The sequence below is a fragment of the Neoarius graeffei genome, chromosome 25 (genome assembly GCF_027579695.1).
Source record: "Neoarius graeffei isolate fNeoGra1 chromosome 25, fNeoGra1.pri, whole genome shotgun sequence".
NCBI classification, from domain to species: domain Eukaryota; kingdom Metazoa; phylum Chordata; class Actinopteri; order Siluriformes; family Ariidae; genus Neoarius; species Neoarius graeffei.
The window spans coordinates 15,189,659-15,214,796 of record NC_083593.1 but is presented as its reverse complement, the minus strand read 5'-3'; the positions used below and the strand labels follow the sequence as shown (position 1 = coordinate 15,214,796).

General features: G+C 41.2%; 1 protein-coding gene across 1 annotated transcript in view; it reads left to right on the top strand.

Annotated features, from left to right (window-relative positions):
* grk3 (G protein-coupled receptor kinase 3) overlaps positions 1–25,138 on the top strand; it is a 188,574-nt gene continuing 163,436 nt past the window's right edge. Inside the window, exon 1 of the mRNA XM_060908817.1 lies at positions 1–2,146. Coding sequence (XP_060764800.1) covers positions 2,034–2,146 — 113 coding nt within the window. The 5' untranslated portion in view covers positions 1–2,033. The remainder of the gene's footprint in view (positions 2,147–25,138) is intronic.

Genomic DNA, 25,138 nt, shown 5'->3' with positions numbered 1-25,138 from the left:
GTCCGGGTTTTGTGGCGCGTTTACATTAAGAGGAAGTACAGCTCATGAACAGCTTCTGCTGCAACAGGAGAAAATCTATTTCACAGCGAGCTGTGGGTTGTCAGATAACCAGCAAATACATATTCAGCGAAGTATTTATATAGTTTCCTCGGGATGAAGATATCGAGGGGTATTTAAAAAAAAAAAAACAAGAACAACTCTGTATATTCAAACCATTTGAGAATGTAAGGATTTTGTGAACTATGCTGGACGGCCGTGAGCAATTTGAAGCCTTTTTCAGCAACTCGAATGCGGATGCGTTGCGCTAACAACTCCGTCGTTGACTTCAAGATGAGAAGCAGGAACACGAAGATTTTCTTTCCTTTCTAATGAGCTCACAGAAAGCTGGATGTGTGTCGGTGTGTGCGGTTTTATCAACGGAGGTTTTGAGCTTGAAACAGACTAAGAGCGTCGACATGAATGTTTAGTTTAGCTAACTGTCTCGCGAGCTAAGTGGCGGTTATCGGTTTGGATAGCCAGCTAAGTGAGTTAGCCATGAAAATGAAGTTCCGCAAGAGTTAGCTTGGTGATTTGCAAGGTTTGTTCGTCAAAACCAACCGCATTTCTTCGTTTCGGTCTTTTTTTTTTTAAACCGTTGTAAGTCCGTTTTACGTATGCTGACACGACACAATTTGGAAGCAAACACCAGTGCTTAGAAGTTTTATTCAGTCGCGTTAATACTAGTTCGTCTCAAGAGTTGCAAAGCAAGCTAACACCTCGAGCTAATTTCCTTTCGAGCGCCCCCTCACACTTCTCCAGGTATTCACTTGCAAAGCAATAATAGTTTATTTAAAAAAATGTAATTAGTTTCCTCATTGCGTCACGTTAAGAAAAAAAAAAGCATAAAAACCTACATATTTGTTCTAGCTACTGTTTTTGCTGCTGGTTGTGATGTGGTAAATTCGCATAAGGCTGAGAACTCGGGTTGTGAAGTTCTAGCTCTGATTTGACACTGCATGTTTTAAACTTTCGACATATTTGTATTTGTACAGCTAGGATAAACTTTTTTTTTTTTAGATGTGACGGCACGTTTCTCTGTCAAGCTGGGGAAAAAATGGAGGAGCGATAGCTGCGTTTGATAGTGTAGCTGGAACTGCATTTGAGGGGGAAAAGGAAAAAAATATCGTTCAAGCCTCAGCAGTGATAAACAGGCAGCCCACACGCCTAGCTTTAGGAACCTGATACAGTGAGCTTGCAAGGTTTTCTATACCCGTTGTAATTATATTATTATTTTTAATCTTGTTGGTAAAGCTGTAGAAATATTCGCCAGAGAGAGAGAAGGGGGTGCACTTGGAGAGGAGAGAAGAGAAGCAAAGCGCGTTGGTCAGATATGTTTAGATTTATTCGAAATTGAAGCGTTAACGAGCTCACGCTTGTAAGTGAGCTGTTTTTGTTCTTTGTTCTGGTAAGTCAAACTGTAAACACCGGATTTACGTCTTACAGGTACGGGTCTTATAGTTGTTTATTTTAAAGTGTGAGTTATTTTACACATTTTGTCTAGATTTTATTTCAACCGAGGCACATGTTGGAGAACAGTGCACGGTTTATGACTTAGCCAGGCTAGCTGGATTGGCCAGCTCACAGTATTTTTGATGTGTGAATTTGGGCTCGATTTTGACAGTCTTAACCAGCAGGTGGGTTTTCGTAATACACTCGCTGCAAGGGGTGGGGGGCCGAAAGGGAAAACAGAATAAAATATCCATTACTGTACTACCTTAGACAGGATTGAATTGGGTGTAGAGTTAGAAAGCCTACCGCAGATCAACACTGCTGCTGCTCGCAGTGGAGACTCTTGTATTATTTGCTACAATGACTGTTTTTTGAAGCTCGGCAAATCGAGACGAAAGAAAACGCACGGGCTTGATCGATGCTCGCCCAGGACTGCCACCCTGCAACCGTGCTGTTGGTTTTGTGTTGATTCCCCTGCGATCTCTTTGTGTCTGTAACATTCCCGCGACTGTTTCTCCATCCATTCGACTGAGCCACTGTTGAAGATGGCGGACCTAGAAGCAGTTCTCGCCGATGTCAGCTATTTGATGGCGATGGAGAAGAGCAAGTCGACTCCAGCGGCCCGAGCAAGCAAGAAAATTATTCTCCCTGAACCCAGGTAACAGAAATCAACTAGACATTTGTGTGTGTGTGTGTGTACAGACTGCTTGCTTATTTTTTTCTTAGTTGTGTGTTGGTGTCTGACATGTCAGGTGGCATGGCTAATCTCAGGATCACACCACGATAAACAGATAAGTCAACCTGTTAGCTTTTATTAGGCACTTGCTTGCCTGCCACATACAAAGCTGAAGGTCTAATTCATATCCATGCAATGAATAAGGAGAGGAGTCAAAGCCTCAACCTCCTCTGAGTAGCCGAATAAACCATCGTTCATCTCTAGAGGTGTGACGATTCAGTTTTTTTTTTTTTTTTGGTCCTCTGTTTAACTGATGCAAATTGTCAACATTCTTTTAATTGCCAGCCTAGAAATGTAGATCAGTTTAAAAAAATAGTCTTGCCTTTAATCTTTATTCAGACTCAAGTCACTCCATTGACTTTTTGAATGTAACTATGAATGCATAACAGTTCATTTTTGGCACGTTTTAATTTTCAAACAGCAGAACACTAAAACTTAAAGCAATGAAGAATATATATTATTATACTTTATTGGTCGCAATCTTTTAAAAAGACAAAAATATAGTCACTTGTGTTAAAGCAGACCCGGGCATTTTACGCCCCGCAGGCCGCATCCGGCCCTTTGGTTCATTCTGACCGGCCCGTGTAAGGTTAATTAGAAATTACAAAATAAACGTATTTTCTAATTTTACCTCATGCATAGACTGAATATGCATAGACTGAATGTGCATTGCTTTTTTTTATTTTGAAGTTGCGTTCAACAAAAACGCAATGAACGTGACATAAAATCCCACGAAACCTAATCCCGCAATAACTACTTCCGTAATTTGTCCAGACCAACCACAAACTTGTACGTCATCCTTCAAGCGGTCCAGCCGATCACATGGTGTGACGTCACCAGCAGGCGCCGGAGCCCGAGCCAATCTGTAGATCTGATACCTACACCGAATCGACGTTGTTGCGAGCAGGTCACAAGAAGACTTTAGTCCACAAAAAGAAAGGTAGATGCGGAATGCAGGGCTTGCAACAAAACATGGACTGCTAAGTATTTATTTATTGAAGTCAGAGTTAAAGCCGTGTGTTTAGTTTGCGGAGAGCAGATCCGAAAAACTGAAAAACACCAAATGAGGTGCTTAGACTACAAATGTGGGCATCATTATTATAATATGATGCATCTTGCTTGATATTTGGAGTAGAAATACAATATTGTGATGTCTTTGTGTTTTGGGGTGAGTGTGACTAAAAAAAAAAATGGTACAGACGTTCACATTTTGTTAGCCATTGTTTTGGGAAATTTGATTGAATAAATGACGTTTTTTTTGTAAGGCAACCTTGTTTTTTTCCATACTCTTACCAGTCTTAGCAGCTTGTAAAAACAATGTTATTTACTGCTTTATATAAAGAAATACAATTATTATGCAGAATTTAGTTCAGCCTTTTGGTCCGGCCCTCCACAAAATTTTCTGTTTCTCATGTGGCCCCATGGAGAAAAATTATTGCCCACCCCTGTGTTAACGTGAACACCAGCTCTTGAGACACAACATTCATTGTCCAGAGAGGATATAAGGCACTGAGATTGTAAGAAATGCCGCCAAACTGAGCTTTGAAAAGCTGGTGGCTTCAGGAACTCGGAGTCTCCTGCCATGTTGTTCACAAAGCGATGCTTGATCTTGCGAGATTGCTATAGCAGCCACAAACATGGCTGCACTCACGTACAGCTCCGGATACCGAATCAAATTTTTAATATCAAAATTATGCCGTTTGTCGAAAGTTGGTATGCATGTAGGGTTCTCGCGATGAGGTCAGGTATTGTCAGTGAATTGTGGATTGAAATGGATCGATTAATCGTCACACCTCTCATCTCCTTTTGATAAATCAGTTTTTGTGCACAAAAAAGGTTCCTCATTGGCCCAACATGGAATGGTGGAAGTTTGCTGATGAACCGCGGCGGCTGTTTTTCAGTATTCATTCGTATCACTGGTAGACTGATCATGTAGATCGAAACGTTTCTCTCGGGTGCAGAATATATTTTGTTTATTCAATAGGAGTGTTGCTCAGATCCATCAAACATGCTCTACTAATGCTAATTTAGCCTATGTCAGTTATGTTGGGTTAATGTGTGGATCACATTTCAAAACCTCCCAGAAAACATGTTATACATACAGTTTGACCAACTGTTGAAATTTCTGCATTCAGGTTTGGGGGGGGAAGGAGTTTCTGGAGTGCAGCCATAATATAGCCTCATGATCAGAGAAGATTATGGGTCTTACTCAAGGGACCAACAGTTTTAGCTTTGCAGTATTAGGATTTGAATCCTTGGATGACTGATTAATAGCCCATACTGAGCTCAACCACCCAGTCACCCTGACCCAGTATCAGTACTGTATTAGTTTGTGCTAGAAGTGCTGGTGCAAATTGTTACTCACTCAGGATCTTTCTACTTTTCTTATTCTCCTAACGTTCTAAGTCTCTCCCTCAGTTTTCAACCAATCACTAGATTTCACTTGAATACCTCAGAGTTGAATAACATTGCTATGACTTTTGGTGGTGATCCAGATCATTGCTCCAGAATGAGCCATGAAAAACAGGATTTTTTTTCAATCGCTAATGACTGGGGGGGGAATAATGAAAATTGACTTTTTAAACTTTTGTTCAGGGCGGCAGGGCGCAGCCGTTCCGGATCTATAGGTTACGGTGACCAGACATCCCGGTTTGTAACGGCTAGCGCAAAGTACTGTGACTTTTTAGTCGCAGTCTCTATCTAGTTAATTTTACTGTTGCGTCTAAGCCCATAGACGTGAACGTAAGAACAGCATTTGTCAAAACTGGTGTGCTCTTAATGACACTGTATGTCAGAATTGGCCACCTGGCAAATTCATACTCCAAGACCGGAGGCAGTACATCAATGCTGGGTTGTCTGCCACTATCATAAGAAACAAGGAAATCCACACAGCCCAGCCCCCCCCCCCCCCCCCCCCAACGCACCACCCCCACTACACTCTTGTAGATTTATTACTCACTGACTATAGCTTAAAGCAATTTTTTTTAAAAACTTGATCTGCTGCTGTGTTCATGTAATCTAATTTTAGTCATTAGTGTTTAGACACCGATCAGCCATAAAATTAAAAACGCTGACTGGTACCATGAAATGCATCGATTATCTCATTCCAGTGGCACCTATCAAGGGGTAGGATATATTAGGCAGCAAGATAACAGTTGATGTGTTGGGAGCAGGAAAACTGGGCAAGAGTAAGGATCTGCGTGACTGACACGGGCCAAATTGTGATGGTTGGATGACTGGGTCGGAGCATCTCCGAAATGGCACATCTTGTCAGGTGCTCCCGGTATGCAGGGGTTAGCGCGGGCAAAAAGTGGTCAACGTAATCAGTGTAATTCACTTTACCGATCAGTGGTTTTAATTATATGGCTGATTGGTATGGATGTGTGTTTTTATATATACACTTAAATATACAGTGCTCAGTGTAAATGAGTACACTCCCTTTGAAAAGTAACATTTTAAACAATATCTCAATGAACCCAAACAATTTCCAAAATGTTGACAAGACAAAGTTTAATATAACGTGTTTAACTTCTAACGTGAAAGTAAAGTTAATAATATAACTTGGATTACACTTTTTTTTTTTTCTCTTCTCAGCTTTACTCCAAATTTGGGTGGTGCAAATGAGTGCACCCCACAACAAAAACTATTACATCTAGTACTTTGTATGGCCTCCATGATTTTTAATGGCAGCACTAAGTCTTCTAGGCATGGAATGAACAAGTTGGTGACATTTTGCAACATCAATCTTTTTCCATTCTTCAACAACGACCTCTTTTAATGACTGGATGCTGGCTGGAGAGTGATGCTCAACTTGTCTCTTCAGAATTCCCCACAGGCGTTTGATTGGGTTCAGATCAGGAGACATACTTGGTCACTGAATCACTTTCACCCTGTTTTTCTTCAGAAATCCAACAGTGGCCTTAGATGTGTGTTTAGTCATGTTGGAAAAGCGCACGACGACCAAGGGCACGGAGTGATGGTAGCATCTTCTCTTTCAGTATAGAGCAATACATCCGTGAATTCATGCCATCAATGAAATGCAGCTCCCCGACACCAGCAGCACTCATGCAGCCCCGCATAAGGACACTGCCACCACCATGTTTCACTGTAGGCACCATGCATTTTTTTCTTTGTATTCCTCACCTTTGCGACGCCATACAGTTTTGAAGCCATCAGTTCCAAAAACATTTATCTTGGTCTCATCACTCCAGAGTATAGAGTCCCAGTAGTCTTCATCTTTGTCAGCACGGGCCCTGGCAAACTCTAGGCGGGCTTTAGGAGAGGCTTCTTTCGTGGATGGCGTCCATGCATGCCATTCCTCTGCAGCGTACGCCATATTGTGTCACAGGAAATAGTCACCCCAGTTTGGCTTTCTACTTTAGATAACTGCAGCGAACTTGCATGCCGATTTTCTTCAACCCTTCTCATCAGAAGGCGCTCCTGTCGAGGTGTTAACTTCCATGGACGACCTGGACGTCTCTGTGAGATGGTTGCAGTTCCATCTTTCTTAAATTTTTGTACCACTTTTGCTACAGTATTCTGACTGATAAGTAAAGCTTTGCTGATCATCTTGTAGCCTTCATCTTTGTGGTGTAAAGAAATTTTCTTTGGGGAATTCTGAAGAGACAAGTTGAGCATCACTCTCCAGCCAGCATCCAGTCACTAAAAGAGGTCGTTGTTGAAGAATGGGAAAAAGATTGAGGTTGCAAAATGTTGCCAACTTGTTCATTCCATGCCTAGAAGACTTGGTGCTGTCATTAAAAATCATGGAGGCCATACAAAGTACTAGATGTAGTAGTTTTTGTTGTGGGGTGTACTCATTTTTGCACCACCCTAATTTTAGTAAAACTGAAAAATGTGTAATCAAAGTTGTATTAACCTTACTTTCACGTTAGAAGTTAAACATGTTATATTAAACTTTGTCTCGTCAACACTTTGGAAATTGTGTTCATTGAGTGTTTAAAATGTTACTTTTCAAAGGGGGTGTACTCATTTGCGCTGAGCACTGTACATCCACATATGTATGTTTATTATAGACTTGAGTGTTTTACTGGGAAGTATACATTTGTATTTTTCATATGAACTATATCCAGGATCTTGAGTAACACATTTTCCAGTGTCTTTACTCGTGAGGATATCTATCACCTTGCCTCCAATGTTTTCCTGCTAACAAGACATGCTGTCAAAATGGCGACCTGTTTCAAAGTTAGTGTTACTTTTTAAAAAAAGTGTGGTTTTTTTTTTTTTTTGGGTGTGGATGTGTCCATATAATCACGTGAAGATATGAAGTTTAGCTTCTAGTTTTGAGAATTTCACTTGTTTGCTGTGCACACTCGTGGAATATGTTCACGAGTGAAAATATTTTCAACACGAAAAGATAAACTTGGTATCTTCGTGCCACTGCGTAATAGTGTGTATGGAGAGGATATTATGCAGTTGTGCGAAGATGTGAAGTTTATCTTCGAGTGGTGAATATATTCACAAGTGTGTGAAACAAAGGAGTGAAAATATTTTCTACGCAGGAAGATAAAGTTTATCTTTGCCACCATGCAATGCTATTTTTGTGTAGACACATCCACAAAGCAAGTTAGTCAAAAGAACTTAATTTTAAACCAGTTCACCATTTTGACAATGTGCATCAAGTCAAGGGAAAACATTGGGAGTGACCTCAGAGTAAAATATTGGAAATTGTTATACATACAGGACACTTTTTTTTTTTTTTTTTTTTTTAAGTTATTCCCTTCTAGCGGGTTTCATTCATTTGGTTCAGCAGCATGTAATATTGTTATATCGCTGATCCTGTGTATTACACCACTCTATCCAATGGAGAACGAGCGTGCGGTATGGTCTACGGTATTGCCCGTCATCAAGACGTCACACATCGGAGCTGTTGTGAATATCCAATAAGGTTTTTTTTTTTTTTTCTCTCTTTCCTGCTGTGCATGCACAACCATTTCTTCTTTCACTGGGAAAGAGAAAGATGAGGCTAATCCAGTGTTAGGATTGGCTATGCTGTAATTAAGCAGTAAATAAACTGAAACTAAAGACCAAAAAGGCTACCAAACCTTCATTAGACATTCTTCATGCATATTTAGAAGTAGTGGTGAAGCATTAGTATTAGAGCTGGGACTTCAGACCCACCATAAAAGCAACAGGATAAAGGATTTTGTAAGGGACTAGCAGCAGGCTGCCAGGTCACGTCGTTGTATGTAGTTTAATTTTAAAAGCAAGTAGGTAAATTGCATAGGCAAATGAATACTTAACCCTCTGGGGTCTGAGGGTATTTTCTGGCACGCTAATGATTTTGGTATGCTCTAATGTTAATTTCAACAAATCTAAGCAGTATTTTCAAAGTCACATTACTTTTGTATTCAGCACAAGTTCAGTATCTATGTACTATGTATGTCATTTATTTATTTTTTTTAAAAGTACAATGAAGCTGTTGTAAAACGCAGTTTCACATCGGTGTTGGAATGTGTGAAAGCATGATCTTACCCATTGTGATAAACCATTTTGGTTTTAAATAAAATGTATGTCAATGATGAACTAACGGGGCAAAAATATGGAAAACTTGACCAAACTGCTGAACTTCGGAGCTGGTCAAGATGACGCTGCTGTCTTGTAATCTTCATGCCTTCCATCAGTCTGGAGTGGGTGTTTGTGTGTTGTTTTTTTTCTTTTTTTCCTTCCTAGCTTGCTTTGCTCAGTTGTTAACATGAAAACAGCCACAGTAACTCACATGTCAGTAGTGCACGAGACTGCTGCAGCTGAACCCAACTGACATAGGTTGTGTCCAAATTCACGTCTTTTTTTTTTTTTTTTTTGTTTCATCTGTAACGACTTATCCCATGCGGGGTCGTGGGGCAAGCTGGAGCCTATCCCAGCTGACCATGGGCGAGAGGCAGGGTACACCCTGGACAAGTCGCCAGCTCATCGCAGCGCTGACGCACATGGAGACACAAACAACCATTCAAACTCGCGGTCAATTTAGAGCCACCAGTTAGCCTAACCTGCATGTCTTTGGACTGTGGGAGGAAACCCACACAAACCTTCTTGCTGTGAGGTGACCGTGCTAACCACTACACCACTGTGCCGCTGCGTCCCTTTTTCTTAGTTGAATTGCTGAGTGTTGATCTCGGCGAGGTGAATTGCATATGCAAAACTCCATGACTGGACTTTTCCAATGATGCTACTGTAGTTCATGGTCGATGTGACAGAAGTGTTCCTGAGAACAGTAACTGAGTTTACATCGAATTTAATCAGTTACCATCTGCATACAGCTCTGCATTCATTTCCATACTCATTCCTCTGTTTGAATGACTCATTGCATAGATGTGAGAAACATCACAAGAAAGAGCAGAATGATGCTACTTACATTTGTACGGTATTTTTGTGTATGTACTGAAGTCACATTTTATGATTGCTTTGCAGAAGCATTTCCCCCCCCCCCCCACCCATTTTAATCATCCTGCTTCTTGGTTGAATAAGTCACAACGTACCACGTATCAAAATAAATAGCAGAACTTAACCAATGAGGCTTACTTTCTACAACCCTGCTATAACAAACTCTTTTTACGATGAACTTTGGCAGATAACGAACTAAATCCACCCCCCCCCCCCATGACATAGTTGGAGTCTTCAAAAAACTCACTGAGCCATGTGTTCCTCTTCCCACCAGAGATAGAAAAGTCCACAGTCAAGTTAGCATTAAGTGTTGATGCCATAAAACAAAGGTGCAACTAGTTGTCAATCATGAAGTTATCAAGAGCAGTGATCAAAGGATCAGTAAAGTGATTGCTGACTGTCAGTGGCTTTGCGACACATGAATGAAGTGAAGGGTGAAGATTTAGGCTACATCCACACGACAATGGCAACGAGATTAAAAAAAAAAAAATCGCGTCCACATGGGCAACGGATCAGTAAAATATCAGGTACATATGGCAACGCAACGCTTGCTGAAAACGATGCAATACACATGCCACACCTCTAGGTGCGCTGTAAGACGGTCCCATCGGAGACACCACAACAATAGAAGTAAGGACGCATGCGCATAAACTATTATGCGCGAGACTTCATATTAGCCACAAAGTCAGAAAAATCTGTTCGTAAAATTACGTTATAATGACCAAATACAATGAAAAGTGTTTTTCCAGTCTCACCTGTGAAAGGTAATCCCATGTGATCTCGTTTGGACGGCAAACCTGTTGGTACAGTTAAACGCAGCACATGAATGAGGCATCTTTATTCTCTGCTTTGCCCCATCCAATATGGCGGCGAGGATGACACATGATTCTACGCGGGAGGCGGCGTCTTTAATGGTCTGGAATAAATTGAATGCTACACGTTGATGGATTAATTTGTTCTTCTACGCCCTTTTTGAGGAATGTATTGTAGGACTTAAACCAACATCTGAAGAGGTGAGATCGCTCCTTTTTTCCCTATTTTTGCTGGCAGGATTGACTCTCTCTCTCTCTCTCTCTCTCTCTCTCTCTCTCTCTCACTTTGCACCATTACACAATAAATATTCACAGTGAAAATATTTTGTAAGCGTGTTTCATGAACCAAGTTATAGGATTTGTTGACAACTCTCATCGAGTTCGTTACACTTCTACCTGGCGTGAAGCACATGTGGTTGTGACATCATCGTAAACAAATCCGTTCTACTCATCCAGACGACTTCGCAACAGTGCCGTTGCCAGATCTTTCCACTCTGGAACCCGTTCTCAAAAGATTTCATTTTGGGGCACCCAAAACGCCGTTGCTGTGTGGACGCCAGGCCGAAATGATAAACAATTTTATCAGATTCACCTGAATCCGTTGCCGTGTGGACAGGGCCTTAGAAAACGGAGAGAGTTCATAGGTGCACTTGACAACGATACACCGGTAACTGCCATCATTTCCATAACAGATGAAGAAATCATCGCCTGGGTTCGTGATCCTTTAACTTGCTCAATGAACTGTGATAGTGACTCGGAAGGAGAAATTTGTGATCATAATGTGGCTAAAATTTAAAACGGTCCAGGACTACAAGTTTATTTGGCAAGTAATATGGATGGGATGCTAGTATTGTACTTTTTTTTTTTTTTTTGAACTGAAAGTTTACAGTATTCAAGTTGTTTATGACATTGTCGTGTGTGCGCGCGCAGTGCCTCGCCTCTAACTGCTACTTGCGTGCACACCATGCTCAAGCTCCTGAGGACTAATTGCCATGCACCTGTTGCTGATCAGAGTGCAATCCCAGCACGTGTATAAGGACTCTGAAAACATAGACCCTGTGTCCGAAATCACTCACTATAGTGAGTTCGCCGTTTTGTAGTGCTGTCAGTGTGTAGTGAGAATCACTACACCCTGTATTGTGGACCCCTAGTATCCCACAATGCACTGTGAAGTAGTGTACAACCGATGGTCACTAACCAAGCATACAATCATGCATTGCGGTTGCAAAAAAATACATGCGCACATTTATTTTGAAAACCCACCAGCTGACTGATCTGGCACGTTCTAATTGTGCAACAGTAATGATGTAAATAACCGCGCGGTGGAGTAGTGTCCGGAAGTGTCTTTCGTTTTGCCAATGAGCCTGCTGTATAGTCCCCTATATGGTGTTCCCTAGATAGGGAGTAGTGAATGAGAGTGATTTCAGACACAGCTAGACTTTGCGAAGTATACGTGTTGTACCTTGCGTCTTCTGGTTTTGGCTCTGCTTTTGCATATTTGGATTTTCTGCCTTTCGTTCTTGCCCCAGCTGTTCTGTTTGTGCCTTGCATGACCATTGCCCATTTTCCTCACTCTGCTTTCGCATTGTTTTAGATCTGTTTGCAGAAAGTGTTTCTTTACAATTCTATCCATCCATCTGCCTCCTTTACATGGTGCTTAGAAAAGGCTGACTTATTTCCTTTGCTTCATAAACATGTAAGTGAATTAAGCGTAAATTAAACACATTAGGTCTTTTTTTTTTGGTGTAAGAGTGGTGACCCCCCCCCCCCCCCCCCCCCCAACATTTTATTTTTGTCCTTTTCCAAAAATCCAACACATCCGACACAAAATGGTAACCACAAATCCACATTTTGGTGCCTGCATTACAGATGTTTCTGCAAATCGCAAAAACTGTTTTTCTATAGTCTTTTAAAAGAGAGCTCTGATTTCTTGTTGAATCTGTTTGTAGTCAACCAAGAAACGCAACTTTCCCATTTTAGGTGTTGTGGGTATTTATTTATTTTTGTGTGCGCGTGCGCTGAAAGCTAACTTTGCCAGTTCGTGGGTCTAACCACACAGTGACTTCCGCATCCTCTGGGGTCACATGCGCTACGTCATGCTCTCATGTTGCACTGAGGGCAGACTGGACACTACAGTGACTATTGCCTCTTGAGGGACAACCTTGTATTATGTGAGATGTGGTTCATCTGATCTCTGAGATACAGGAGAACTTGAGGAGATGCACTACCAGTCCTTTATTGTATTAGGTGTGTCAACTTTTAACTGGTACTGTATCTCTGCAACACCATACTCCCCAATTTGAAAATCACAATCTATATTTGAGGCAAGACGGGGCTTTTTTTTTTTTCTTCTTTTCAAATGCTTTAAATTGAGACCATTTTAAATTTTTGCTATTTATAAAGTGTTTTTATTTTCAGTTGGGGGTTAAGTCTGCAGAGTTGCATTGTGCTCATGAAGACCAGTACGTGCAGATAAAACTTGGATGTTGGTAGTGTGTGGATTTTTGTCTTTGGTAATTTTATTAACTTAAAATGTGCTGGAATCTTTCCATAAAAGTGTATACCTTGGAGAGCACGATGCGTACAGGTAGCACTTCACTCCATGCAGGTTGATCTCATGACAACCTGAGCAAATATTTTGATGGAATTCAAGGCTTTATCTTCAGCCTCATGGTGCAGGCTATGTAGTGTGTCTAGTTATGGTGTTAAAGCTGGACGGTTTTTGGATTTCATAAGATCTCTGATAGCCGAGTAAACTAGACCCACCCGCCTAGCGGCCAAAAATATTTTTGCCTACGAGTGGGCCTAGCCTCGGACCATATCAACAACACACCCCGGGCCTCAAATCGTGCCCGCCAATCACAACGCAAGGTTTTTGTTTGGATTCTTTGGGTGGGCTTTTGCAGGAGTGACGACAAGGCTGCGTGACGCTGGAGAAAGCACAACAGGAAAGATGGCTACGGCTATTGAACAGCGCTCGTTTGACTCCGCTTTGGAATCAGTTTTAGAAGAATTAGACTTGGAGTTTTCGTTGAAACATGAGCAGGAAGAGGCTCTCCGCTCATTCCTTTTCAAGAAGGACGTTTTCGCTGTTTTGCCGACCGGCTATGGCAAAAGTCTGATCTACCAGCTGGCTCTGCTTTCTGTCGCTCTGACTACGTCACTGTTGCGCTGATTGGTCAAAGCATTGGCCTATACGCACAGACAGTTTGAAAGACAACGGGTTGTTCCTACCTACACCCTTCGGAAATGTCTACGACTGAGACCAGACTAAATATTCACATTTAGTCTGGCTTGCCAGGCTAGATCTCTGAAATTTTTTGGTCATTGTGATTTTTCCTTATTTTTGTACAACCCCAATTCCAAAAAAGTTGGGATGCTGTGTAAACTGTAAATAAAAACAGGATACGATAATTTGTGAGTCATGGAAACACAATATTTCATTGAAAATTGTACAAAGAAAACACATCAAATGTTGAAACTGATTTTGTTTTTTGAAAAATTTAAGCTTATTTTGAAGTTGATATCAGCAACACGTGTGTGTTTTTATATATTATAAAAAAAGAGAAAGCTGGGACAGAGGCATGTTTACCACAGTGTTGCATCATCTCTACTTTTAACAAGACTCTGTGAATGTTTGGGAACTGAGACCAATTGCTGTAGTTTTGAAAGAGAAATGTTGTCCTATTCTTGCCTGATATACAATTTCAGTTGCTCAACTCTTCAGGTCTCCTTTGTCGTATTTTGCGCTTCATAATGTGCTAAATGTTTTAAATGGACAGGTCTGGACTGCAGACAGGCCAGTTTTATCACCCGGACTCTCTTACTACAAAGCCGTGCAGAAAGCGGTTTGGCATCGTCTTGCTGAAAGAAGGAAGGCCTTCCCTGAAAAAGATTGTCTGGATGGCAGCATATTGCCCTGAAACGTGTGTGTGTATATATCATTCAGCATTAATGATGCCTTCCCAGATGTACAAGCTACCCATGTCATGTGCACTAATGCCCCCTCATACCATCACAGATGCTGGCTTTTGAACTGTGCACTGATAAACCGGATGGTTCCTCTCCTCTTTAGCCTGGAGGTCGTGGTGTCCATGATTTTCCAAAAAGAATTTCTAGTTCTGATTCGTCAGACCTCGGGACAATTTTCCACTTCGCCTCAGTCCATCATAAAAGAGCTCAGGCCCAGAGAAGGTGGCAGTGTTTCTGGATATTGTTTATATCTGGTTTCAACTTGCATTTATGGATGCAGTAATGAACTGTTTTCACAGACGATGGTTTTCTGAAGTGTTGCTGAGCCCATACAGTGATTTCCACGACAGACACGTGTCTGCTTTTAATGCAGTGTCTCCTGAGGGCCTGAAGATCACAGGCATCCAATGCCAGTTTTCAGCCTTGTCTCTTGCATACAGAGATTTCTCCAGATTCTCTGAATCTTTTAATGATGTGTACCATAGATGTGATCCCCAAATTCTTTGCAGTTTTGCATTGAGGAACATTATTCTTAAATTGTTGCACTGTTTGCCCACGCAGTCTTTCACAGAGCGGCGAACCCCTCCCCATCTTTACTTCTGAGAGACTCTGCCTCTCTGGAATGCTCTTTTTATACCCAATCATGTGACTGACCTGTTGCCAATTAACCAAATTAGTTTTTTGTTTGTTTGTTTTTTTAACATTATGCAAATTTTCCAGTCTATTGATGCCCTGCCCCAACTTTTTTTAAATGTGTTGCTGATATCAAATTCAAAACGGGCATAAATTAAAAAAAAACAAAACTAACATTTCTCAGTTTCAGCATTTGATATGTTGTCTTTGTACTATTTTCAATGAAATATAGGGGTTTTTATGATTTTACAAATGATCGCATTCTGTGTTTGTTTACAGTTTGGACAGCATCCCAGCTTTTTTGGAACTGGGGTTGTAATATCTCAGGAAAAAAAACTGGCCATTCTGTGGCTGGGAAGTTTATTTAATTTGAGGTGATTCCCGAGCAAATAATGTGCATGAAATTGCTCTCTTTATGCAGTCAGGCAGACAGAGGAAGTCTGGTGTGCACATGTGCAGGTTTACCACCTGCTGCTTCTTCTTTTGGGTTTTACAGCATCCAGTGTTGCATTGCTGCCGTCTACAGGTTTACCTTTGACCGTGCACTGACAGTGACTTCATTCTGTCACTAAATGAACAGCTGATCACACGGAGGCGCTCGCTGACTGCGGATATTTATTAGTTTGGTTCTGCGTTTCCTTTCCTTCACAACATTAACATCTTTTCTTCTCGCTTTCCATTACTGTAGTCGGGCTTTCACATTTCTTTTGCGTCCTCCATTTTCCTCTCCTGTTTCACATTCGTATCCTAGAATGCCTTGAGCAAACTGGGAAAGCCCACTACATCATGCATGATGTAGTATCTTGAATTGGGTCATGGTGAAGCAGGAAAAAATAGCAGAGAATTTAAGGCCACATGGCCCTAAATTCATTAATTGTTCTATTAAAAAAAAAAAGAGTCTGTGATTCAAATTTGGTAGCTTTCAGTCCACTAAACAAAAATAATTGGGTGTTGGGGAAAACTTATGATCGAAACTTGAAAAATCTGAAAGGCAGTCTACCTTTTAAGAGTTCTGCTCTGAGTATTTGCTTTCGCTCAGTCAGCATGGAGACTGCTTGTTAATTCAACATCACTGACTTTAGATTGCTTTGATTTGAGGAAGAAAATGTACAGCACTTGTTAGTTACCTGGCTGGCTTGTTGCAAACAAAAACTAACATGGATGCATACATGGTTCATGCGCTGCTGCCCCCTCCCCCCCAAAAAAAACAACTCACTTTTGCCGCTTTTCCACTACCAACGCGGCTGAGTTGGGCTGAGCCGTGCCGTGCTAAGTCGAGTTGAGCGGCACTGTTGGAGTTGCGTTTCGACTACAACCGTGCTGGCTGGAAGTGGGTGGACACATTGGGTGGAGTCAGCAAAAGTGGGTGGACGTCACATGATGTCGTTAGGCGGCGCAAACAGTGACATCAGTGACCTTTTAAGCGGTAGTCTCACAACCCGGATAGTAAACAATACACATGGAGTCGTTAGTGTTGCTGGTCTTGGTGCTGTGGCTTGTCACCGACAACGCCAACAGATACTGGTAAGAGCGTATAGATGAGGCGAGGCGCATAAGGCTTCATAATTCTCGTAATTCGTAATTCTCCTTCTTCTGGGTTTACGGTGTTTACAGATCCCAGCGTGCTCGCGGGGCGTGTGTGGGCATGTGAGGACACTCCTCCTCACCAATCGGTGCACAGGGGAGTGTCTCCTCACGCCCCTAGCCCCACTTGGCTCGGTTTGGCTCGCTTCAGCCCCACTCCAAAACCGTGCGAGTTTTGGGGGCTGAGCAGGGCTGAAGCGAGCTGAGTCGTGCTGTTCTTAGATAGTCGAAACGCGAGCTGTGTCGGGCTGAAGCGAGCTGAAGTGAGCTGAAAAAGGGTAGTGGAAAAGGGCCATTTGTGGCTCAAATTGCCAGAGGTAAAAAATGACTTGGTGTTGAACTCCGACTTCCCACTTCCAAGGCAAGTCAAATGCAGCACAAGTTTCCATGTTTTTCACCTCATGGAGTAATGGCAGTATTTTATTGATTAATAGCCAGCTTTATTATGCAGTGTGTTGACTATATTGCTCGACATGCTAACCTATCAAATTGAGGGGTTTGTATCAAATGAGACGGTATATGTACTATCGTTATGGCCATATGATATGCATGTAAGTATTCACAGTAAAATGCATTACATGAGTTGTGAGAATTAAAAAAAAAAAAAAAAGCAAAATAACCCAACCTTGATTCATTCAGAATTTATTGCAGGGCATTAAGCGTGCATTCATGAAACTTATTCACACTGAGGGGCAATTTAGCATAGCCAGTCTACCTAGCTGGGAGGAAACTCGTACACAGATATTGGGGGTAAGATGGCAAATAAAGCACAGACAGGAACATGACTTGGGGAGCCAAACCAGAGACCCTGATCAGGATAAAGCAGTTACTCAGGATGTGCAAGTTATTGTGGGCTACTGAATGTCGGATGAAAAGCAGTGTTGTAGTCGAGTCACTAAACCTTGAGTTGGAGTGCAGTCTCGAATCCCCAGTGGTCAGGTCCAAGTCATTCAAGAAAATTGAGTGGAGTCTGAGAGCAAGACTCCAACCGCACGATTTGACAGTGGCTGTTGCTGCCTTTATGTGAAACAGTCTCTCTCTGCTACTGTGTTGGACTCTCGTTACTGCTTGCCTGCCCCATTTTAGTTAATAGGCTACAGGTAAAAAGCTTGTTCATCATTCAGCAAGCCCTGCCCACTATCAACTGGGCAAAATAACATGAGCAAGGGTTAACACTAGCTAGTTCATCAGTCAGCAAGCCCCCGCTATCAACAGAGCAATGAACATAGTGTGTCACTTCCTTCTCTGGGTGGAGTCTTGCCAAATGACGAAGTTCGAGGTTGTCCTCGTCGTCTCCTCGATAGTTCTTCTACATATGGAACACACAGCAGTGCATCCCCCCCCGCTGCATGAGAAGTCTGTATTGAGGTATTTCACCTGACGTTACAGGGTCACGTGATGCCCCGGTGTCTGCCATTTTGAAGGTCAAGCTAGCGGTCAGCAACGTAGTAGCTAGTATGTTACTGTAGCAATGTTTACGTTCAGTCATTTGGATGACTGTTAAAACCTTTCAGTCTCAAGTTTTTCCTTTACTGTAATTATGATCCGGCAGCTATTTACACTAGATCCAGTGTAAATAGCTGCCGGATCATAATTACAGTAAACTAGTAAATACAGTAAAGGAAAAACTTGAGACTGAAAGGTTTTAACAGTCATCCAAATGACTGAACGTAAACATTGCTACAGTAACATACTAGCTACTATGTTGTTGACATTAGCTAGTGCTAACAGCTAGCTGCTAGTACACTGCTACAACACAGACACCAACCCTAATAATACAGTTCTTGGTCATTGCCTGGTAACAGCAAATTTATAATGGGCCATGTCTCAACAGACTAAAGTTATTTCAATGACCATTTTGTTTATCCTGAGGACCGAAAGTAAATGAAAATGTGAACAAACCTTAGCTGTAATAAGATGGCGACCACCGGCTCCAGGGACAACCCACTGATGTAGGCATGTTACCCAGCCTGACGCAAAATATTTGTAGGCATCCAAACTCTTATACGCTTTCAGATCAATACCTGTATGGCGATGGGTTTTTAACGACATAGGTATACAGATCATGTGGGCCGAAGTCAGGTAAAGACGAGGGCTTCGTGTACTTCCGTACGTCAGTGAACAATCCTGGTGGAAGCAGGTAAACGTTCTCTAAGCCTGCTAACCTCAATTTTTGCAAATACCTCTCCCTCTGCTCGCCCTGTAAATGCCCTACGTCGCTGGATAGTGAAGGTGTTTTCTGTGTCTCGCTCCTTTTTCTTTTATGTTTTTCGTTTGTCGCCTTCCTCACATTCAAACTGATTCGAGCCGTGACGTCCAAAATGGCAGCCTAACGATGCATCACATGACTTGGTCACGTGGGTGAAAAACCTCAATAAGCAAAGCGGCCAATCCTAGGGGCTTCTCTCCAGGCATTTTAGCCCCATTACTGTTTGTTCTTGAACATGACGTATGAACAGGTGAATGTGCATTCTCTTGGATGAAATTGGTACAAAAATTAATGTAGATGTATCTTGTACTAAATTATGGCATATTTTTTAGAAAAAATAAAAATCTGAGTCCTTGTCTCCAATTTACAAGTCCGAATGCAGTTAATGCACGAGTCTGAGTCCTCAGTGTTCAAGTCAGGAGTCCCTTAAAATTGGGGCATGAGTCAGACTCGAGTACTACAAGCCTGGTGTGTGCTCTAAGATCTTTGTTTAAAATGGCTCAACTTGCAGCGTGACGTGCTTCGTGGTCTAAAGGTATTTATTTATTTATGTATGTATTTTTTGCATGATCTACATGGTTCTGGGTAGATTAAGCGTGTGGGGCATGGTTCAGGATGGAAGTGTCGGATTTGAAATGGTGTCGATCTCAAAAGCTGTGGGAGGAGTAGCGGTACCAAAAACAGTTGTTGTAGTAACAAAGTAAATTTAAAAAGAACTAGTGTGCTTCACATTGCTTTGTGCTTAGCAAGCACACTAAGAACTCTCCTTAGTGTTTTCCCCAAGTAGCCATAAGTCCACCAAGTGAATTGTCTGTAAGCTGCATAGTGCAGAGATCTGTGAAATGAAAAATCTTTTGTCTTAATCATAGGCAACGGTCAGAGGTAGAATGTAGAATCTCAACTTTATTTTCTAGAAGAATGACCCAAAAAGCAAATTCAATCTTCCTGGTGTCTAATTTGCACCCTAAAATTGAATAAAACTGTTAAAATATACTGGTTTGCACAAGTTCCAAAGGCTTGTTTACATCTCACTTGCGTGCACTTTAGCTGCCAGGGGACTGTCCTTGTGAAAAAGGTAAAAACTTCCTCCTGAACAGGTCCCGTTGTTACAGTTCACTGCACAACAATAAGGCATGGCTTTTCTTTGGAAATTCCTATCTGAACTCAAGCTGAACGGCAATGCAAGTGAACGGAAGTGGACTCAACTAAAGTGGTTTGTTTGTCTTGAATGACGTCATGCACCGAGTGGTCACGAAAATCGCCTAGCAGAAATTCGCCGCGATCCGCGCTGACTTATTTTTAACTATTGCTTATTCCTAATACTTACTGGGACCAGAAGAAAATTACAGAGGGATTTTTAACACTGTTTCAAATGTGCATAAATTGAAAGCATCAGCAGTGAAGGGATCCTTGGCAAACAGAATCACCTCTGCAGGTATATTGACTACTTTCACGTGACCCGTAATGCTTTTGTGTCTTGGGTGGGTAACCGAAATATAAACCAACTGAAACAACACTCTCTCACGTTGACAGTAATGTTTCTAATCTCCTTAAAACCTTTTAAAGAAATCTGCAAAGCCTTTTCTGTGGAATTTGAGATCAGTAAAAATCGCTTGTAAATATTGTATCGAATGCTTTTGAACATCTCTGCTTCGGGTGACAATCGGCAGCCGCCTTCGTCTGTCAACACGGGTGTTCCAGAAATTACTGACCTGCAGAAGTTCAGATTGGCAGAGCTTTGGAAGATCGAAATTGATCATAGAATCCACAGTGAAATCCCCCTGCTGGGTGCTGGTTATGACGAGAGAGCCAGTTAAAAAATAAAAAAAATTAACAAAACACTTCATGCATGGGAACACAAGCAAGGTATTCACTCAAGTAAGTACTGTAAACACAGCAGTACTGTCAAGTTTCTTTTAAGTTGATCTTGATTTCCTTCACTCTGATTTTTCCTGGCACTCATATGCTACCAGATTACGGCAATCTTTGGGCTGTTAGAGGAAGCTGTTAGGACTACAGGGTCAAATCCTACATTCAATCTACTTACAGAAGCCCTAAAAGGGGAAGCACATGTAAGCTTATTTATACTGCATCGTTTGCACTTTATTGAAGGATCAACTCCCAAAACAGTCATCCTTTTCAGTTTGACTTGTCCTTGTTTTTGCACTTTTTTTTTTTTTTTTATGATTAAAGAGTTTCATGACTTGGATCATCAGACTTTACTCCACCATTGAAGTGTGTAGAACAGTCATGTGTTGTCTGTCAGTGTAAAATTTGGATGGCGAATTCTGTCTGACCACGCTTTTTGATGCGTAGCCTCTTTAGGTATTGTATAAAGCTTTTAAATCAGGAAAAGTTGTTTTTCCCCATGTGAATTTGAAGAAATGACTGAGGTTCTCTGATTTTGGTAAACAAATGAAACATCTGGTTACCGTTCAAGGTGCAAAGTATCAAAATAAGCATCAAAAGCAGCTCTTCCTCCCTGTCATTAATGTGAAAGTAGTCAGTGGATGTTGTCAAACTTCACTTGAAAATTTACAATTGGTTTGTGAAAGAATGCTGTTTGTGGGTTAGGGCCCGGTTCCACAGCACCTGAATTTAGTTCCAGTCTGGAGCAGTTGCACTATAGCTAGAACCCTGACTACAATGTCAGTTGGTCCTGCCACTCAGGTTAACAAATATACGTGGTTGTTGGTTTTCATGGGAAAACGTAGCAGTCATATGCGGTTTCTGTGCACACTCAGCAGCACACAGTGGCTGATGGTGACAGCGAGGAAGAGCTGCTTTTGATGCTTATTTTGCACAGAAAACAAAGCTGAAAGAAGAAAAGCTATAGTACTTAAAGTTTACAGAAGTTTAAAGATGTAGTCACCCACTCTACTGCTGATCTTCCTTTTCGGCTGTATCTTTTTGTACAGCTTGTGCTTTTTGTCATAAAGCATAGGATTGTTTTAATAATTTTATCAGCTTCATGATGCAGCAAGGACAAAGATGCCTGGGAAAAATGGCACGTGCTCAGACATCACATATAAACAATGGCCTGATTGGTCAAGATACAGGTCAAGCTTCAGTTAACGTTGACCTCAAACATCAGAATAAAGTGTGAGCTCTGTGACTTTGATTTTGGCACCAACAACCAGGCCACATGTGTTCGGGGTATTTCAGAAACTGCTGATCTCTTAGGATTTTCACAGTTCTCTTGAGAATTTGAGGCCATCATGAGCACAGAAGAATGGAAGCACCTTTCCTTGGCATTTAGAAAATTTGACCAGATCTGATCATGGCTGCCACTTGGAGATAGATATATATATATATATATATATATATATATATATATATATATATATATATATATATATATATATATATATATATATGAGTGATTCCATGCTTATGGGGACATGAACTTATTCACCTAAAACCATTTCTTTTTTTACCATCAGGTCACAAAACATGTAATCTTTAATGAATGATATGTTAAAAGATAACTAATTTTCTGAGATGTAATAAAAACATATTTATATGCCAAAGTCAAGCCTATGAGTTCCAAAATGATGTCTGTTACATTACTTCTGTTACGATTGTCCATCTCGCGTCTGTTACAAATTAATTACAATCTAGCTCTATACCAGGGGTCACCAAACTTTTTTTTCTCTGGGGGCCACATTGTCGTTCCTGACTGTGATGGGGGCCGGGGTCGGGTCAGCTATATCACATAGAATTGTATGACCCAGACAAATATGACCACCAGCAGGCCTCATTGTGTAGTAGAGATTACTAGCCTGGCACGGCCATCCCCACACTACTATATCCCCACACTACTATATCAACACTTGATTCCTGGCACACATTTGTTTATCTTTACTAGTGGTTTGCAAAAGTAGTAATTGAGTCTTCACACTTTGTTTTAATTTGAAATACCACTGATATTCCATTTATTTGTTTTCTAATAAAAATAACATCAAAGCTGTCAAGGTAAGAAACATCTGCCTATTTGAGGTGATTGACACTGGCAAAGATGAGTGGAAAATTATAAATTGTAGGTAGGCCTGTTGATATTATTAATAATATAAATAATTGTATGCAGCACTTAATAAAGGTCAAATAAATAGGCCTATAAAATAAATAAATTTTAAAAAACAGTGAAATTATAATATGAGCAATAGATCACAGCAGTTGTGCTGTGTCCTGCACGTCATTGCTCTCATCCATGGCCAAAGCAAAAAACTCGAATTCTGACGCTCTCTCATTCAGCTGGTCATACACGTTGTCCCCCAAAACTTCGGTTCGCCTGGTCATAGTAGGTGCGGAGAGACTCACCGCGTCGAGCGCATCCTTCTTGTCGGGACACACCTCCTCGGCCACAGCAAGCATGCATACTTTAACAAAGTCCCCATCAGTAAACGGCTTTCCATGGGTAGCTAGTAGGTGAGCTACCTTATAGCTAGCTCAGACAGCAGCCTGGTTGATCTGGGTTTGGCGAAGGAATACATTCTGTTGTGCAGCCAGTCCGCATTTCATCCTCCGAATCCTGTCTTCTCTTGTTTGCCCTCGCAAACTAGCATACTCTTTGTGGCAGGTTTCGTAGTGACGACGCAGATTATATTCTTTGAAAACCGGCACACTTTCTTTACATACAAGACAAACTGCACGGTCCTTACACTCATAGTTCGAATTACGTGGGAGCCAATGGGAGCTGAGCTCCCATTCCCTCAGGCTCCCATGAAAGAAGCAAACTTAATTTTCTGTGGAAGTCTCTCAAATACGTCATATATCACCATAATAAGCTTGAATAGCCTATATCACCATATAAATATAAATAAAATCATTTCATTTCCGATCACCATGCAGCCATAACTTTGTATTGAACGTGTTATTAAACCGCAACATGTACGGCTGTACTTCACCACCACACCACTATGCGCGCAAACTGAAATTTGCAGCCTGCGAAATCGAATGTGAAGTTAAGTCCGAAGAAGACTTGTCCTCTAGCTCACAACGATCTTCCTTTGTTTAACAATATATATAATTTTATTTATATATATATATATATATATATATATATATATATATATATATATATATATATATATATATATATGCGCGCGCGCGCAACACTGTGTGTGTGTGCGTGCATGCGCGCGCCTGTGTGTGAAAGCTGTGCACTGCAGTGCGCAAAAGTGCGCTGGTCCAGGAGAGCAAGTATGCATTTTTTTTTTTTTTTTTTTTTAGACCCCCATAGGGTCAAATTTATAATTCGAACCCTGCTTACACTGAACGAAAAAATATTCGGTGGTCCACTGTTCTTTAAAAGCTCTGCACTCTGTCAGCTTTTCGCTGACCGCTCGCCATTTTGCTGTCCTGAACACTGACAGTTCTCTGCGCATGCGCTGCCTGTCACTGCTTGATTGCGAGCATATGACACAAATTCGGAAAATATGAATAGTTCATTTTATAACTAAATATAAATTTAATTGATAAAATCAACAAAATACAAGATGCAGACATGTTGTTATTTGCCAAAAAGCAATTTAAAAAAATAGGCCATGACCACTTTTGGGGATTGCCTCATAGGGCCGGTTCAAGTGATGGGGGGGCAGAGGGGCTGGGGGGCCGGTCAAAGGGGGGTGGCGGGCCGGATCTGGCCCGCGGGCCGTAGTTTGGTGACCCCTGCTCTATACCATGTTAATCTTATTGAAAGAATGTGTATGTTTATTCTACTACACATGTTTATTAATTATATTTGCTAAAACATCACCTTCCTATGTTTCAAAAAGTAATTCTACATTGTTAAAATTGAGAATATATATGTCCACAACACTTCTGTAACGTTCTGACTTTGGCATATAAATGTTATTACATCTCAGAAAATTAAAGTTATCTTTTAACATATCATTCATTAAAGATTACATGTTTTGTGACCTGATGGTAAAAAAAAGAAATGGTTTTAGGTGAATTTTTAAAAATAAGTTCATGTCCCCATTTCAGTACCCATAAGCGTGGAATCACGATTTTACTCAGTTGGGAACCTTCACAAGTGCAAAAAAAAGTATTCGATGGGAATCCCCCCCCCCCCCCCCCCCCCCCAGAAAAAAAAAATCTTCAGCTGTCCAGTTTGAGAGTCTGTGCTTGTGATGGCTGTGGATTCCTGTTCTTGGCTGACAGGAGTGGAACTGGGGTGTTTTTTTTTTTTTTAAAAAGCCCATCAAACTCAAGGTTCAGTGTTGGTGTGCTAAGATGCTTTTCTACTCTCCATGGTTGTAAAGGGTGATTTGAGTTATATCCTCCTTGGCAGCTTGA